At 33.0% G+C, this 15,023-nt stretch overlaps 2 protein-coding genes across 2 annotated transcripts; both read left to right on the forward strand.

Annotated features, from left to right (window-relative positions):
* Positions 1 to 1,370: 1,370 nt before the first annotated feature.
* On the forward strand, positions 1,371 to 7,948 carry LOC114173018 (sphere organelles protein-like protein). The gene is made up of 13 exons (XM_028057211.2): positions 1,371 to 1,659; positions 1,865 to 1,929; positions 2,008 to 2,265; positions 2,806 to 3,015; positions 3,408 to 3,444; positions 4,880 to 4,963; positions 5,555 to 5,750; positions 5,843 to 5,880; positions 6,510 to 6,704; positions 6,917 to 6,988; positions 7,078 to 7,233; positions 7,311 to 7,506; positions 7,592 to 7,948. The coding sequence occupies exons 1-13, from the start codon at positions 1,468 to 1,470 to the stop codon at positions 7,777 to 7,779; spliced, it is 1,887 nt and encodes a 628-aa protein (XP_027913012.2). The 5' UTR covers positions 1,371 to 1,467; the 3' UTR covers positions 7,780 to 7,948.
* A 2,634-nt stretch (positions 7,949 to 10,582) lies between these two features.
* On the forward strand, positions 10,583 to 14,882 carry LOC114173026 (Copine (Calcium-dependent phospholipid-binding protein) family). Its single transcript, XM_085675664.1, has 13 exons — positions 10,583 to 10,865; positions 11,113 to 11,415; positions 12,210 to 12,294; positions 12,384 to 12,524; positions 12,625 to 12,738; positions 12,810 to 12,907; positions 13,148 to 13,227; positions 13,293 to 13,398; positions 13,490 to 13,617; positions 13,745 to 13,928; positions 14,195 to 14,251; positions 14,357 to 14,492; positions 14,587 to 14,882. The coding sequence occupies exons 1-12, from the start codon at positions 10,854 to 10,856 to the stop codon at positions 14,435 to 14,437; spliced, it is 1,389 nt and encodes a 462-aa protein (XP_085531790.1). The 5' UTR covers positions 10,583 to 10,853; the 3' UTR covers positions 14,438 to 14,492; positions 14,587 to 14,882.
* The last annotated feature ends 141 nt before the right edge of the window (positions 14,883 to 15,023 follow it).

Raw genomic sequence — 15,023 nt, forward strand, 5'->3', positions numbered from 1 at the left:
GTTATTGTAGTTTAATTGTGTTACTTCTTTAGGCTGAAGGAGAACGTACATAGGTTTCCATTTTTGTTTTGAAAAAAAAAAAAACTCCCACATCGAAGCAATTAATTTTTCATCTACACATAAATTTCATTGAACTTATAATTATATTAAATATCTCAGTTCTCCATTACGTGAAAAAAAAAAAGTCGGAAAAATTAGTGTTTGGTTAAAAATTATAGTGAAGGATCGAGAAAGAAGATAATGTATATTTATAAACAAGTTAGTGGGTTTTACCAAAATTGAAAATAATTTTCCTCTATATTAAACGATACAAATTATTTATATACTACACTCCAAGAATTTTTTTGTATCTTAAACTAGACAAGTCATTATAACAGAAAATTTATTTAAACGAAATTTTCTATAAACACTTTTAAAAGATAAAACTAAGAAAAAAATGAGATTAACTTTTATAAAGTAAAATTAATCAGTTATGTTAAAAATAAAAAAATTACAAAATTAGTTAGTTTAGTAAGAAAAGTTAATTTTTTTCTCTCATAAATGTTTATAGAAAAACTTATGTGTTTAGGTGATAGTATTTTTCAAGAAAGGAGTATTTTGCATAAAAAAGACAAATTATTAATGCAGCTTTTGTTTTGATAGTACGCGTATTCTCCATGTTAAACAAACTAATGGCGTTTCTTTCAAGTTTAAGAAAAATAATTATAATTTGTTGACCTTTTAAATTTGGGTTTAAAAAACATCTTAAAAAGATGGGAATTTAATATGATAATTGAAAACTACATTCCTACAAAGGTAACATATGCTCAAATGGAAGATACATATTTAAAATAAATTAATATATATAAAAATAGAAAAATTAAACATTTTTTTTTTTGTTATGATGTTGGTTTGTCAAGGAGCTCTATAACTCTATAATAAGCATGACAACAAATTTTGTGTTTATAAACATTTCGTGAGTAAAAAATGTTATTATTATTATTATTGTGTTTATAAACATTTAAAAAACTTAATTTTAAAGATTTATATAATTACAGATAATTACTTGTTTTCTAATTCAATTCTCACCTACCCATCAATTTTATTCCCAATTGTATGTTAAACCAGCGATATTATTTCCAATTGTATGTTATGTTAAATGTTAAATACTACTATCATTGTGAATTGTGATAGTAACCATCTTGTTGTACCACTACTATTCCAATGTTACTTAGACCTAATATCCGTCATTAATTTTTAGAGATAAGAATGAAAAATTGGCAGAATGGCAAAAAAGTTTTATAATTTTAAAAATGGACTAACAATATTTAAAAAACAATTAAATTTGGGTTTCATTATTAAATTACTAAATATATATATAAAAGTGGGGTGAAAAGTTCACAGGCTTAGCGAGGGTTTAAGAAGGGACCGGAGAGAGCAATCGACGGTGGCCGGAAAATCTGGTTCAGCAGCGCCACATTGAAGGCGATGGCGGAGATGGTGAGACTTCGGGTGGTGTTCGAGGATCCAGGCATGCTGAGCAAGTCAAAGAAGAAGGAAGGATTGAATCGTTGTTGGTTTCTGCTTAAACCCCAACACAGCACCATTTCTGATGTTGCTTCTCATCTGCACAACACTTTCCGTCTCCACCGCACCTGTCCCCGCGGCATCATCCTATCTGTATGTTTGGATATGCATGCTCCGTTGTTGTTGTTCTGCTGCTGCATCTTCATTTTCAACCATCTCGAAACAAATTTCTTAAAATTTTACATCTCGATTTCACTATTAGATTGGTTTATCGTGTTGTTGTGTTATCTCTTTCTTTGACGATTGAAATTTATCGGATAACCGTGGTGATTCCTTTTCTTATTGGATTTTAATGTAGATGGATGGTTTTGTTATACCATCTTTTGAGTCCACTTGCATTCTGAAGGACAAGGATATCATCTGGTGAGTTATACAGTTATTTCTTCTGTGTTTTTTAACGTGTTTCTGCTTACTTGTGCATCCATGTCATCTATGTCGTAGCGTGAAAAGAAAAGTAAGCACACGGACTGATGATGAACCTGCAATGCTGCCCCCTGCCCCTGGTGGACGTGAAGCTATAGAACTTCCAAATGTCCTTGTTCTTGCAAATGAGAGTTTTCAAGAAGAGTCTGGAGCAGAAGAAACCATGTCCCAAGAGGATGACCATGACAAACTAGAAGATGCTGATTATGTGGAATGTAAATCTGATGGGACAACCTCCAAGAAACGAAAAGCTCCAAGGAAGCTCAAGAGCCCTAGGTTAGTTCTGTCCTCAAATATTGTTACTGCTACAAAGCTTAGATAATTGTGATAGTTATGGAATCTATCTAGTTTTGTTTTCTATTTTTGCTCCTGCTAGGAAGTAATGAAGTTAAACAGGAGAAATTTTTTTTTACTATTATAACGGGTATTTAGTTTGGAATCCTATGATCGCATTACTGCAATGGGATGGGATTAATTTTTGGCTCAGGATTCCATAGCATTGATGAGCTTGTGGTATTGTGAGCTAAGGATTTAATTTAACCATTGCCCGACCATCAGATTTAGTTTTGTTCAAGTAACTTTCGTATTGATGCTTTCTGAAATATGTTCGTCCATGTTATGATAATAATCTATGTATCAATTTTCAGCTCCTGTTTTAACTTCATTTGTTTTTAGTGTAAGATTAAGTAGGGATCTCCCTTTTCTCTTTGAAACCTTTTTCTTTTTTTCCTTGTTTTTGAACTTTGGAAGTAGTTATTTGGACCATGTAAACGTTATCTGGTTTGCTGACTTTATTCCATTATCTTTGACATTTAGTCAGAAGAAGATTAAGTTGTCTACTTCTGAAAACTTGTCAGTCATTCCTGAGGTCCACGAGGAGGAAAACGAAGGCTCTATTGATCACCAATTGAGTCTTGTCAAGAAGGACAAGAAGAAGTCTTCCAAGTTATCTAGCGAGCTAAATAGGCCAAGCAACCTTGATAAACAGAAGAATGACAAGAGTGATTGTCCAAGTGATGAAACAAGGTCCATTTTCATCACACTTGTGATTTGTATGACATGTCAATGGTGTATCTTTTCCTTCTCTGATTGTTCATTGCACAGTGCATAATTGGTATTCTGGGCAAGTGAACCAGCTGATATAATTTTATTGACAATTTTTGGCATCCATGTCTGGTGATATTTTATCTTATTTATTTTTTGTTTATATGTCTATGTTTGTAGATTAAGAGGTGTGGTTTGATGGAGTAGAAAACAATATTCCTTTTTATTTTATGTATAGATTGTTTGATTCTTCAGTTCCTCTTATTATTGTCATTCAATTTTAGATCCCTGTCCCCTTATAATGAGGATGTCTGTTTACTAAATATCAGAAATATAAAATGTTTTTCCTTATTTTTCTTTGATCTGTTGTATAGGTTTGTTCAGCCTCAAGATGAAAGTGGAACTAAAAAGGTAACACTTAATTTACACCTCTTTGGAATATACATATGTATCCTGTTTGCATTGAACCACGGTTATAAACTTGAGATTCTACCTAGACTTGGAAAGGGAATGCTAAATCATAATTTTTGGGATCACAACTTGATGCACAAGATTCTACAAGATATCTAAAATTCATATAGATATAGATGCATATAGCATAACATAAATAAGAGAAACGAACCCATGTAACACTAAATATTTAATAAACCTTAAATTTATATTGACGGATTAATAAGCATAAGAAAGTCAATAACTAAACCTTTACTAAACTCGTAACTCACAAGTCATAAATGACAAACAAATCAACATATAATATTGTATTAGTGCCTAGTGCCTACTACCAGTACAAAACATGACACATGAACTCCCGTCTAGCTAGATGAATGTTGAGATGAGATGGAAACCAAGTAAAGCACACAAACAAAGCTGCAGAGGCACAAGAATCAAACATAGAGTCAAGCAACCTTAAAAGCCTGGTTGAGAAAAGTGCTGGTTTAGTGGTTTAGGCAAATAGTTTGGGGGCTTGGTTAGAGAGGCCGCAAACTTTGCACCAGACGTTGAAGAATACATACTAATGCTTGTTTTTAGAGATCCTACATTGATTAGAGATATGACCAAATGATAATAATTAATATATATACTGAGTTAGTTTTGTAAGATTAAGTTAGGTTTCAATTTCACTTTCTTAAGATGGTATTGAAGCTATGCAGAGTCTATCCTAGTCAAGTTTTTTAGGCTTATCGCATCTTGCTATTGAGTCCCCTCATAGTCTCACACCTGAGAAGCGTAAATATAACAATTCCATGATGTCCCTTTCAGAATTTGTTTTTTCTTGTGACACGTGGATTTAAGCTTGATTCTTTGGCTTGTAAACAGAGATACCACAATTTAGCGAAATAAAAGTATATTTCTTCAAGTCAAATTAGAGGCTACTGCTAAGTTGGCTCTAATTGCTGCTGTTCTTATGGTCTCCTTCCTTCCCTGAAGGTAAAATGAATTTTGATAGGATGTGTTCACACGTGTTTAATTTCCACTTGAAGCATATTAACAGGACTTGATGCAGCCATAGATTAAAATTGCCCATAAATTACCTTGATCAGTAGTGCTGGAACAAAATTGACTACATAATCAAATGGGTATAGGAAGATACACCAATTCATCAAGAGATTAAATTGATGTTCATGTTACACAACGAAGGGAGGACCACATTGATATCTAAAAATATTTGGAGGACGAACATGATTTCCCATGCATATAGATAACCAGTTTGAGTATTTGGTCAGTAAAAATACTCCAGTCATGATATTAGGGGTGCTCAATGCTTTAGGAATCATCTTGGTGGACACTTCATATCACTTGCAAGTATTTACACTTTACTTTTATTGGTTTTATTTTATTCTTTCAGTTGCCTAGCAGAAGTGCTCGGCGGAAGAAAGCTAAAAGAAGATGGCTGAGGGAACTAAAGCTACAGAAGGAGAAACAGGAAAAGGTGAACTGGTTCTATAATGATGCAGATATTACCTTTTATATGAGATTGGATCTAATGAACAGTGTTCTTAAATAGTTTCTACTTTAGTGCTAGTGTTGTGGAATTCCTAGGATTTTCAATCACGACTTTGTTTGCAGTTATGGCATAAGGATCAAGGAAAGACTCAACACCTTCGTTGATGTTTGTTCATCTCTTGCATCCTCTTGTCATCTTTGGCTGGTCTCAGTCTGGCCAATTGAAGTTTTGGGTTAATTTAGGGAAATCCTTTTGCATTTGACAAATGCATTATATATTTCAACTGTTATATGGCTTCTGCCATTTGCCTGCACATTATTCTCTATATGATATGTAATGAATTGTTGTCTTGCTGCCATTCCCATGACCTGGATAACAGTTCTTACGGATTCTAGCTCCATTTGATATTGTTGAGTTATTGACATTTTTTTGGTTTGTAAGATGCCTAGGCCTCATAATTTGCAATGGTTTAAATCATTCACCTGTTGTCTTGAAGGTCGTTTGTCTAACCTTGCTATTCACAAAATGTATTACCATTCTCTCTGAAAGGAAATGTTCTTCTCTTCAAATTGGCAGATCCACCAGACTACAGTACTTGAAAAAGACGCACAAGTATTACCTATCAAAGATAACAGCTTTGTTGCTTCTGATGTGCATAAAAAATCTGATGAACATCAACAATCTGACGAAGAGAGTGAAGAAGATGATGATGATGACATTGTTCCTGTGGAGATTAGACCAGGGCACATTCGGTTTGAGCCCCTTAAGAAAGGTCTGAATGAAGATCTCATCTATAAAGATTTATGAAGTAGAAATTGATTGCTTTCATGATCTAATATATGTTTAATGGTCTATTTAATGCAGATCAAGATCAGGCAGTACCGCAGAATCAGTTTTCAGTGGTTGGTTTGATTTCCCTCAATAAAAGATTCACAATTTCAGCTGTGTTTTACTCTCAATCATAAATTAGTCAATAAATAAGTAATATTGTTAATTTTGCCCAAAAGAAATGCATATGCATTCTATTATATTTGCATTTGAACTTCTGGTTTTTAGACTTTAGTGTTTGATGGAGGATAAAGAATATTTCTCTTGGAAGTGATTTTGGATTGGAAAGTACAAAATTTACTAAACAGCCTTTTCTTAGTTTTTTTTCTTAAAGGCCTGATATGTATCAGAGATGTGGGAGGAAGCTAACAAAATTCTTTAGGATTATTTTTTGATTGGTAATCTTAGGAATCAATATGACTTGTTATAAATTTTTTGGCATTTGAACCATGTAATGTAATCCGTATATTGATATATTGATTCTCACTAAAAGGCTAATAGCTCGAAGTTCTAGAACTTATCATGTTGAGTAATTACTCATAAATTTTGGTGCACAACTGTATTTCCATGTTAGTTTCGTATTATTCTCAAAACCTCACGTAAGATAGAGATTCATCTTCTTGGTGTTTGAATATCAGGAGATATGCAATTATTTTTGCCCCACTATTTCAATCAATTTGTAAATGTTATCTGGATCTTTCAGGAAACATTTCAGTGGAATGGAATCACCAACAAGAAGAAGGGCCAGAAATGGGGTAAAGAGAGAATGTCATTCCATAAACATGATGGCTACGAGCATTCCAGTCAAGAGTATGCTACAGTTGAAAATGCTGAAAAGGAACCCACTTTCAATGTAGTAGATTTTGATAAGCTTCAACCTTATACCGGTTTGCCTAAGGTGTTTTTCTTTCCTTCCCCCTAACTAATGTGTACTTATGACAATTCTCATTCTGCTAAGAGCATTTGAAAATTAACCCATGGCTGCAAGTTAGGAGTCCTTTTAGCTTCTGGTTAACAATTCAACTTATATGTATTTTGTGCTTTGAATCTGTAAATTATATAGCATAGTACTCTTTTGGTGCTTTTTAATAACTTGATCATACACTGCAGGAGGGCGATGTAATTGCTTATCGATTGGTCGAGCTATCAGAGTCTTTCACTCCTGAACTTTCCTCCTTTAGGGTACATATCAAGTTTGCTTTTGAATTTCATCACAAAAAATCTTGTGTCGGAGGTTTAATTTAATATGTATTTCATTTATGTCCTTGCAGGTTGGAAAAATATCTCAGTATGATGCTAAAACAAAAAGGATTTGGCTGGAACTGGTTTTAGAATATCCTTTTGACTTTAAGAAAGAAACAGAGAAGGATGCATCTTCTTTTGAACAGCCTGATGCATCCCCTTATCAGGAGGATGGTTCTTTAGAGGTAAAGCTACTTCCTTTTATTTTTTTCCCAATTACTTTATTTGTGTTGTAGCTTATATGACTGCTTTCCTTCTACAGATAGATTATGCATCACTTGTTGATGTTCGAATGGTTAAGCATGGCCATCTTGGATCGAAAACTGCAGTCGTTTCTGGTAATGCATTTGTCAATCCAACAAAAGCAACTAATGGTAGCACTGATGAAAAACTTAAGGGTAATCAAACTACCCTGGGAAGTTGCCAGACAGAAAAGGAAGTTCTTAACCCTGCTAAAGGTAATGTAGACTTGCCATTCTTGGAGTGTATGGTGTAGAAACATTAAAACATTTTGATGCGCTAAACATGTGAATTTGCTTACAGAAAATGGGGAAGTAGACGTCTGGGAAGAAATTAGCAAGGAATTAGAAGCAAAAAAGGCGAAGCTGTCGCAGGATGGTGGTTGGAGCAGGGGAGAGAGCTCAAGCACGCGGTCATGGTCTCATAGAGCCATGAGATGTAGTGCGTTGGGTCCAACAATGGCATTTTTAAGGTCCAACAATGGAATTTAAAGAAACAAGCTTGTCCCACAATGTCACTTTTTTGCAGAATTTTGGTATATATGAACAAATTACCGAAACCATCATCACAAATGCTGGCTGTATGTCCTGATTTCAGTATATTATAGGCAAAAAACGTTTGAAGTTTTATTCTTATAATCCATCTTTGGGATGTTATTAATTGCTGCCTCGTGAAATCCAATTATAAAATAGAATCAACTCTGCACATACTTAATATTGATATGACAGAATTGAAATCATGAAATTAAGATGAGTAATCAATGACTGTGGAGGTGAATGGATTAAGATTAGAGTGCAAGCTATCCCCTGGTTTTTTTTATGCCATCCTTTTACCTTAGAGTTTAGTTAGAGATTTTAAATTCAATTATTAATGTGAAACTTGAGTTTTTCTCGTAACAACGATTGTATCTGATGTGAACAATCTTTAATAAAAAATAAGTGTGAACCTTTGAAAGAAAAGTGAAACGTGTAAACACTAGACACATCTCTTGTCTTGAAAAGAAATAAAATATAAAAGGCTAAAAAAAAAGAAAACAATTGTTTAAGTTTTGTGGACCACAGAGAAGACCTGTCCAAAGTAGCCGCCATAGAATTATCTTCATAATCATATCTTCATAATCACATCATTACATTACAGAATGATCTCATTACACAATACCACTAATATTACTATTCATCTTCACAAAATATCCAACCACCCCATCTTTGTTCTCTTCCAATATCAAAATTGTTAAAAGGTTCACATAAACCAGAAATAAAATAAAATAAAATTATAAAACAATTACATTCTAGATTATATATTTTGAAATATAAAATAAAAAATATATTTTAGATTATATATGTCAAACTATAAAATTTACATTTAAAATTACACAATTAAAAAAAGTAGAAATACAAGAACAAACTTATGGAAATGCAAGAAGAAATTATTGTAAATTGTTTAACAAATGACGAGGCAGTTGCTAAGAAGCTTGTTGAAGGACATTGTTATTTGCACCCTCCAAACTGCTATAATAACATTCTCCAAAACATATGTAAACCTTAATTTTATGTAGAGGTAAACCATAATATTAAATATAAAGTCATAATTAAAGTATGTTTTGTATACCAAATATATTTCGATATAAATACCATATCTCAGTATACAAAATTTGATCAGTTAAAGTGTTTTTCATTATTAATAATAATTATTTCTTAATTATATATTTTAAAATGTAAATCAAATTAATGATTCAAAAGATGTCATATCTAAACTTTAAAATATAAATTTATCAAAAATGTTCTTTTGAGCAGTTCAAATTAGTCGGGGTTGTCCTCTTTTTCCTTATTGCTGGACTTGTCATTTGACAATGGCTTATTGATGGTTGCAACTTTTTCAAGATGGTTACTGAATTTGAAAGCTACCACACTTTCCTTGAAATAATGTCACATTTTCAGGAAAAGTTTCCAAGTAAAAATGTGTCATTTACAGGGAGTAACCAAAGCAAAGTTTTGACCAAAGTTAAACATCTTTTTTTCTTTTAATATTGCTTTGCTAAAAGGTTGAAAGTCTCATATCTACTAGAGATAAGACAATTTCTAGTATATAAGTGACTTCACCTTGAAAACTGATTTTATGGAGTTGAATTAGGCTTAAAGTCCATTTCTAACATGTTATCAGAGTCATTGTTTAAAAACAGTCAATCCTAACGAGATTTTTTGGACATTGTGTTCCACCCATTATCAGACTGATAATGAACTACCCATTAATTTCTAGTCTCACGTACAAAATGTATATACCTCGTCATAAGGGGATGTGTTGAAAGTCTCATGTTGACTAAAGATAAAACAATTTCTAATATATAAGTGACCTCACCTTACAAGTTGATTTTATAGGGTTGAGTTAGATTTAAATCTACTCCTAAAATAATCTAAAATAATCTGCTAGTAAACCTGAATAAATCTTTACCAAACTCGAAACCTAACATGTAGGAAGAAGTCAAAAACGAAAAGAAAAAGAAAAAGAACAAATTACGGTTATGTATTTGACAAGTGTGAGAAGTTTAAGTATGGAATTAAGACTCTATTATTGTATTACTATATATAGGTGAAGGAGTCCGAATAATATATTAAAAAAAGTTTGATTAAATTTTAAATTTATTTTTTATATATTTAGATATTTTTAATTGATTATTAAGTATTAAAAAAATTTACATTTGTTAATTGAATTTTTGTTAATGAGATGGCGTGACTTTTATTTCGATCTATTATCTTGTTTTTTTTTACATTAAAAAAAATTGTTGTTAATCTCCGTTTTAAAAACTTACAGCAAAAATGCTTTTGAAGCAATCAATTTTATTTAAACATAAAATTCAACTTATACGCAAAAAGTATTACACCTGTTATAACGAGGAAGAATCCACAGAGAAAAAATTGCAATGTTCGTTTTTCTATGGATAAATAAACTAAGAACATTTCGTGTCAACTTTGGGAAATGATAGAAAAGTACAATCATTGATTACTCGTCAACATGACACAAACAATTAAATGTGAAATTTCCCATGAAACCCCAAATCAACATAAAGAACCATTTAAAATGAAGGAAAAATTCAAGCAAGTTATGCATAAACCATATTTTATAACATTTTTATATTTGTAAGTATAGATTATTAGAAATAAGATTATATAGTTATGATTAGATTGTTATTTTTCTGTTTCTTCTGCTACTTTACTATTTCTTCTCTGTTTGCTTTTCTGTTTCTTTACTGTAAAATCATTGAGATGATTTCATCGAGGTATTACAGTGTTTATCTTTCGTTTCAATGGTTATCAAACACTAATATGGTTTAAATGTAAAAATGTCTGGTCTGATTATTTTCTTTTTTCTTATATATTTTTATTATAGATAGTTCTTGTAGGATAAGATGGTTCATTTTTTAATAGTTGTTAACATAGACTAATGATGTTAAAGAAGTTGTTTGAAGTGGAAGAAAAGGGTGAACACAGTTGACTTGACCTTGCTAGATTCCTTGTTACAGCACTCTTCTTCTCTCTGTCATAATTGATTTGGTGTTCTTGTTGAAACAATGAATCCGGAGGTACATCAAATAGTCTCACTGTCTTTCTTGGTCTGCTGTCGGTGTTTCTGACCTCGAAATCGAAATTTCGTTCACCAATTTTGGGCTGAATTTTGCATACCCTCAAGTTTTTTTTTCCAGTTTCCCAGAAATTTATTGGTTTCTCAGTTCATAGTTGTGAGCTTTTGTCCCTTTTGGTTATTTTGGTTTGATTCCCTCACAGAGTTATATATACAAACATGATGTGTGCGTTTTGTTGGAGTTGCAGATAGAGACTTGGACAGTTTTGGTTGGTGTTCTGTGCATCTTGGTGTTCATTGTGAAGGAGTTTGTTATGGGGGGCAAGGGTTCAAAAGAAAGTGGAAGGAGGTATGAGTATGGTGCTTCTTCATCTTCATGGGATAATAACAACTATGGTGGATACCCTCCACAATCACCATATCCTTCTCATCAAACACCTCAGCACCAGCATGCATCAGCACCAACTCCATTTTATGATAATGCTCAGCCAAAAAGGAAGTTGGATAGGAAGTATTCAAGGATAGCTGATAACTACCGTTCCTTGGATGAGGTGATTTGATCATTGCATGTAACAGTGTTTTTGTGTTTTTTTCTTTTTCTTAATATCTTATCAGCAATTATTCCATCTCCTTTGATTTGCTTCTTGTCATTATAATTGACTCTTGTCTTGTTGGGGGTTGCAACTTGCAACATTGACTTATGTTAAACAAGAATATCCCTGTTGTGCCAATGTGAACGCGATTTAGTACAGTTCAAAGGAAAAATAGAAACTAAGATAAAAGGAAGGGAACCATCTAGTTGTCTAAAAGGGGTTTTGAATTGCTCTGCCTGAAATCGGGGTTCACCTTTTTGCCTCTTCTGCTATGAGAACGGAAATATTTGAGCTCTTAAATAGTTTTTTTTTTTTTTCTTAAGTAGTTTTAATAAATAATTATGCGAGCAATCTGATTTAGTGTAATAATAAACTTGAGAGATACTTTTTGTTATATCCAAGATTTATTTTTTTTTAAAAAATGTTAGGAATTCAAATATGAGCCAAAAGTTCTATACCGAGTAGAAATGAAAATGTTGAGTGACATGTAAAGAAAAACAAAGAAAGAAAAACATTGAGCCTTAAGATTTTGTGTTGGTGACTTGTAGTCCATGTAATAGAATTTACACATACAAGATCAGCGGAAAGAAGTGGCTCAAGAGATGCTGCTATTTTCTTGTTTTCTCATCATGTATCAGTGCTTTAGCTGTCAAGTACATATTAAGGGAAAAATAACAGAAATTGATAGAAGTTCTACAACTACATAGAGAAAATACACTATATTTTTGTCTAAAATGAAGTAATGAATGTAGGTTACTGCTGCACTTGCAAATGCTGGGCTGGAATCTTCTAATCTCATTGTTGGCATTGATTTCACAAAGAGCAATGAGTGGACAGGTGTTATCTCGTACTCACAATTTTATTCTTGAATATTTTGTGACGAGTTTATAATGCTAAATAAGTATATATGTTACTCTGAAAATCAGGGAAGAGGTCATTCAATCGAAAAAGTTTGCATGACATTGGAAGTGGCCAAAACCCGTATGAGCAAGCAATTTCTATTATTGGGAAAACTTTATCTGCTTTTGATGAAGATAACTTGATTCCTTGTTTTGGATTTGGAGATGGTAATGTCCGACAGAAAACTAACTACTTTTCCAATGAAGTTGTTCTAGTGTACAGATTGCATACATGATTTGTGTTTCTCCTTTGTCTATTTTCTTTCAGCGTCTACACATGATCAAGATGTATTTAGTTTCTTTTCGGAAGAGAGGTACTGCAATGGATTTGAGGAAGTTCTATCACGATACAGACAAATTATTCCTTACCTCAAACTTGCAGGTATTTCATTTACGTATTATCTTAGAAGTTTTTAGTTAGGTTCATCATTACTCACCACCTTCATGTGACAGGACCCACTTCATTTGCCCCTATTATTGAAATGGCTATGACTATTGTTGAGCAAAGTGGTGGCCAATATCATGTCTTGCTGATAATTGCAGATGGACAGGTAATTCTCTAGTTCATATTCTCACTGTTAAGCTGAATTTAAGCACTTTTTGGAATCAGTCATCTTAAGTTTCATACCATAAATGAAGAAATTGCAACATGTTCATTTGGTTTTTGCTTGGAAATGCTAACATCTACTGTACTCACTGGCTCATAAGATCACATGTTCACATGTTGTACATATTCATTGTTTCTGCTCTCTTCCAGGGCTTCAAAAACTGATACTCGGTATTTATCACAGGTGACTAGAAGTGTTGACACAGAACATGGCAACTTAAGTCCACAAGAGAAGAACACAATAGATGCAATAGTTAAAGCAAGGTAAAATTTTAGTATTCTGGCATGCGGAGTACAGTTCTGCATTCTTATATTCTCTTAAATTGCAGTAAGTATCCACTATCAATAGTTTTGGTGGGAGTTGGAGATGGACCATGGGATATGATGAGGGAATTTGATGATAACATTCCTTCTCGAGCATTTGACAATTTTCAGGTTTGGTGTAATTCACTTGTCATTTTTTAACTTTTCATGTTCAGATCTTCCTGTTATACTGAAATGTGACATTTTATATGGCTGCATGTAGTTTGTTAATTTCACTGAAATAATGACAAGGAATGTAGACTCAAGCAGAAAAGAGACAGATTTTGCCCTTTCAGCTTTGATGGAGATACCTTCTCAGTACAAGGCAACCATAGAGCATGGCATATTGGGGTACTAAATATCATTTCATTACATTAAAAATGGTATCTGTAGTAGCATCTTAAGTTGGGTTTTTCTGGTGTAACGTTAATAACCATAACTTTCTTTGAAAATTACATGTTTCCATTGATACAAATAGTGCAAGGAGGGGTCATTCACCAGATAGGGTTGCTCTACCCCCACCTCTTTATGGTAGGACTTCTTCCAGCATCAGCACAAAACCGACAAGATCAAACAGTTTTCAGCAGAGTGCACCTACACGCACTAGCTATGACCACAGTGTTCACACGGAGGCATCTGCAAGTTCTTTATATGATAATAAGGTCTCAACTCCATGCCAAGCGTCTTTCCGATTAAACTAAGATATACTTTATCTTTCTACTTATAATATAATCATAATTGTTGGAAATCATGCATTGACTAGAGATAAGACGATTTTATAGTATATAAAGTGAGTGCAAAACTCACCTTATGATTTTGTGGGGTTAAATTAGGTTTAAAGTTCACCTTTTAACAATACCGATAAATTTTCATTTTTGTATTGCTTTGAATAGTGGTTTACATACTAACATGACTTGGTTTACTGAAGGTTTGCCCGATTTGTCTCACCAATACGAAAGATATGGCCTTTGGTTGTGGGCATCAGGTGATTCATCTTGACTATTGTATTTAAGGCTTTATGCAAAGGACTAAAAGGACTAAGCATAATATTAAGTTTTTTCCTTCTCCAACGCATTTACTCTTGTTACAGACTTGTTGTGAGTGTGGAGAAGACCTCGAATTCTGTCCCATTTGCCGGAGCACGATCAACACCAGAATAAAGCTTTACTAGATAGCTTTGCTTTAGAAGTGCTCTCAGCGGAAATTTAGCTCTTTTCCAGAATAAGGTTAGTCATAAAAGTTTGATGAAGTTAGAAGGTTACAAAGTGAATGTTCTGTTGATTTGCTTTGAGTCATGAATTTAACTTGATTCATAAACAGGGCTGCGAAAGAATGTGCAGAGAGTTGGTCTGAATGGTTTCTTGTTCATCAGTTCACAATTTTGGGCAAAACTTGTATGCCCAGTTAGGATGAGGAGGAGTTTTTTACATAAAGAATTGGCCTTCCCCGTTGGTTGTAAATATGTAGTTGTGTCGTGAAGGCCTCGTGTATTTAAATAAAACTACTCGTCTAAAAAATGCTTGCATTGTTCTAAACAATACTCACCGTATAAATACTTTGGTTTCTTTTATAATTGAAGAGGAAATAAGTTTAGCCTGTGTTTGTGGGCGCAGAAACGACAGAGCATGAATTTACAATCCTAACATACATGAAAAGAAATGGTGACAAAAGTAAAAAAATAAAGCACATATGTTGTCCTCGTTTTTTTATGCTTCTCCCTCCATTTTACGCCTCATTGCTGTATTTGAGAAAAAAAA

Source organism: Vigna unguiculata, chromosome 1 (assembly GCF_037176805.1).
Source record: "Vigna unguiculata cultivar grain cowpea cultivar isolate G323 ecotype 2 chromosome 1, ASM3717680v1, whole genome shotgun sequence".
NCBI classification, from domain to species: Eukaryota; Viridiplantae; Streptophyta; class Magnoliopsida; order Fabales; family Fabaceae; genus Vigna; species Vigna unguiculata.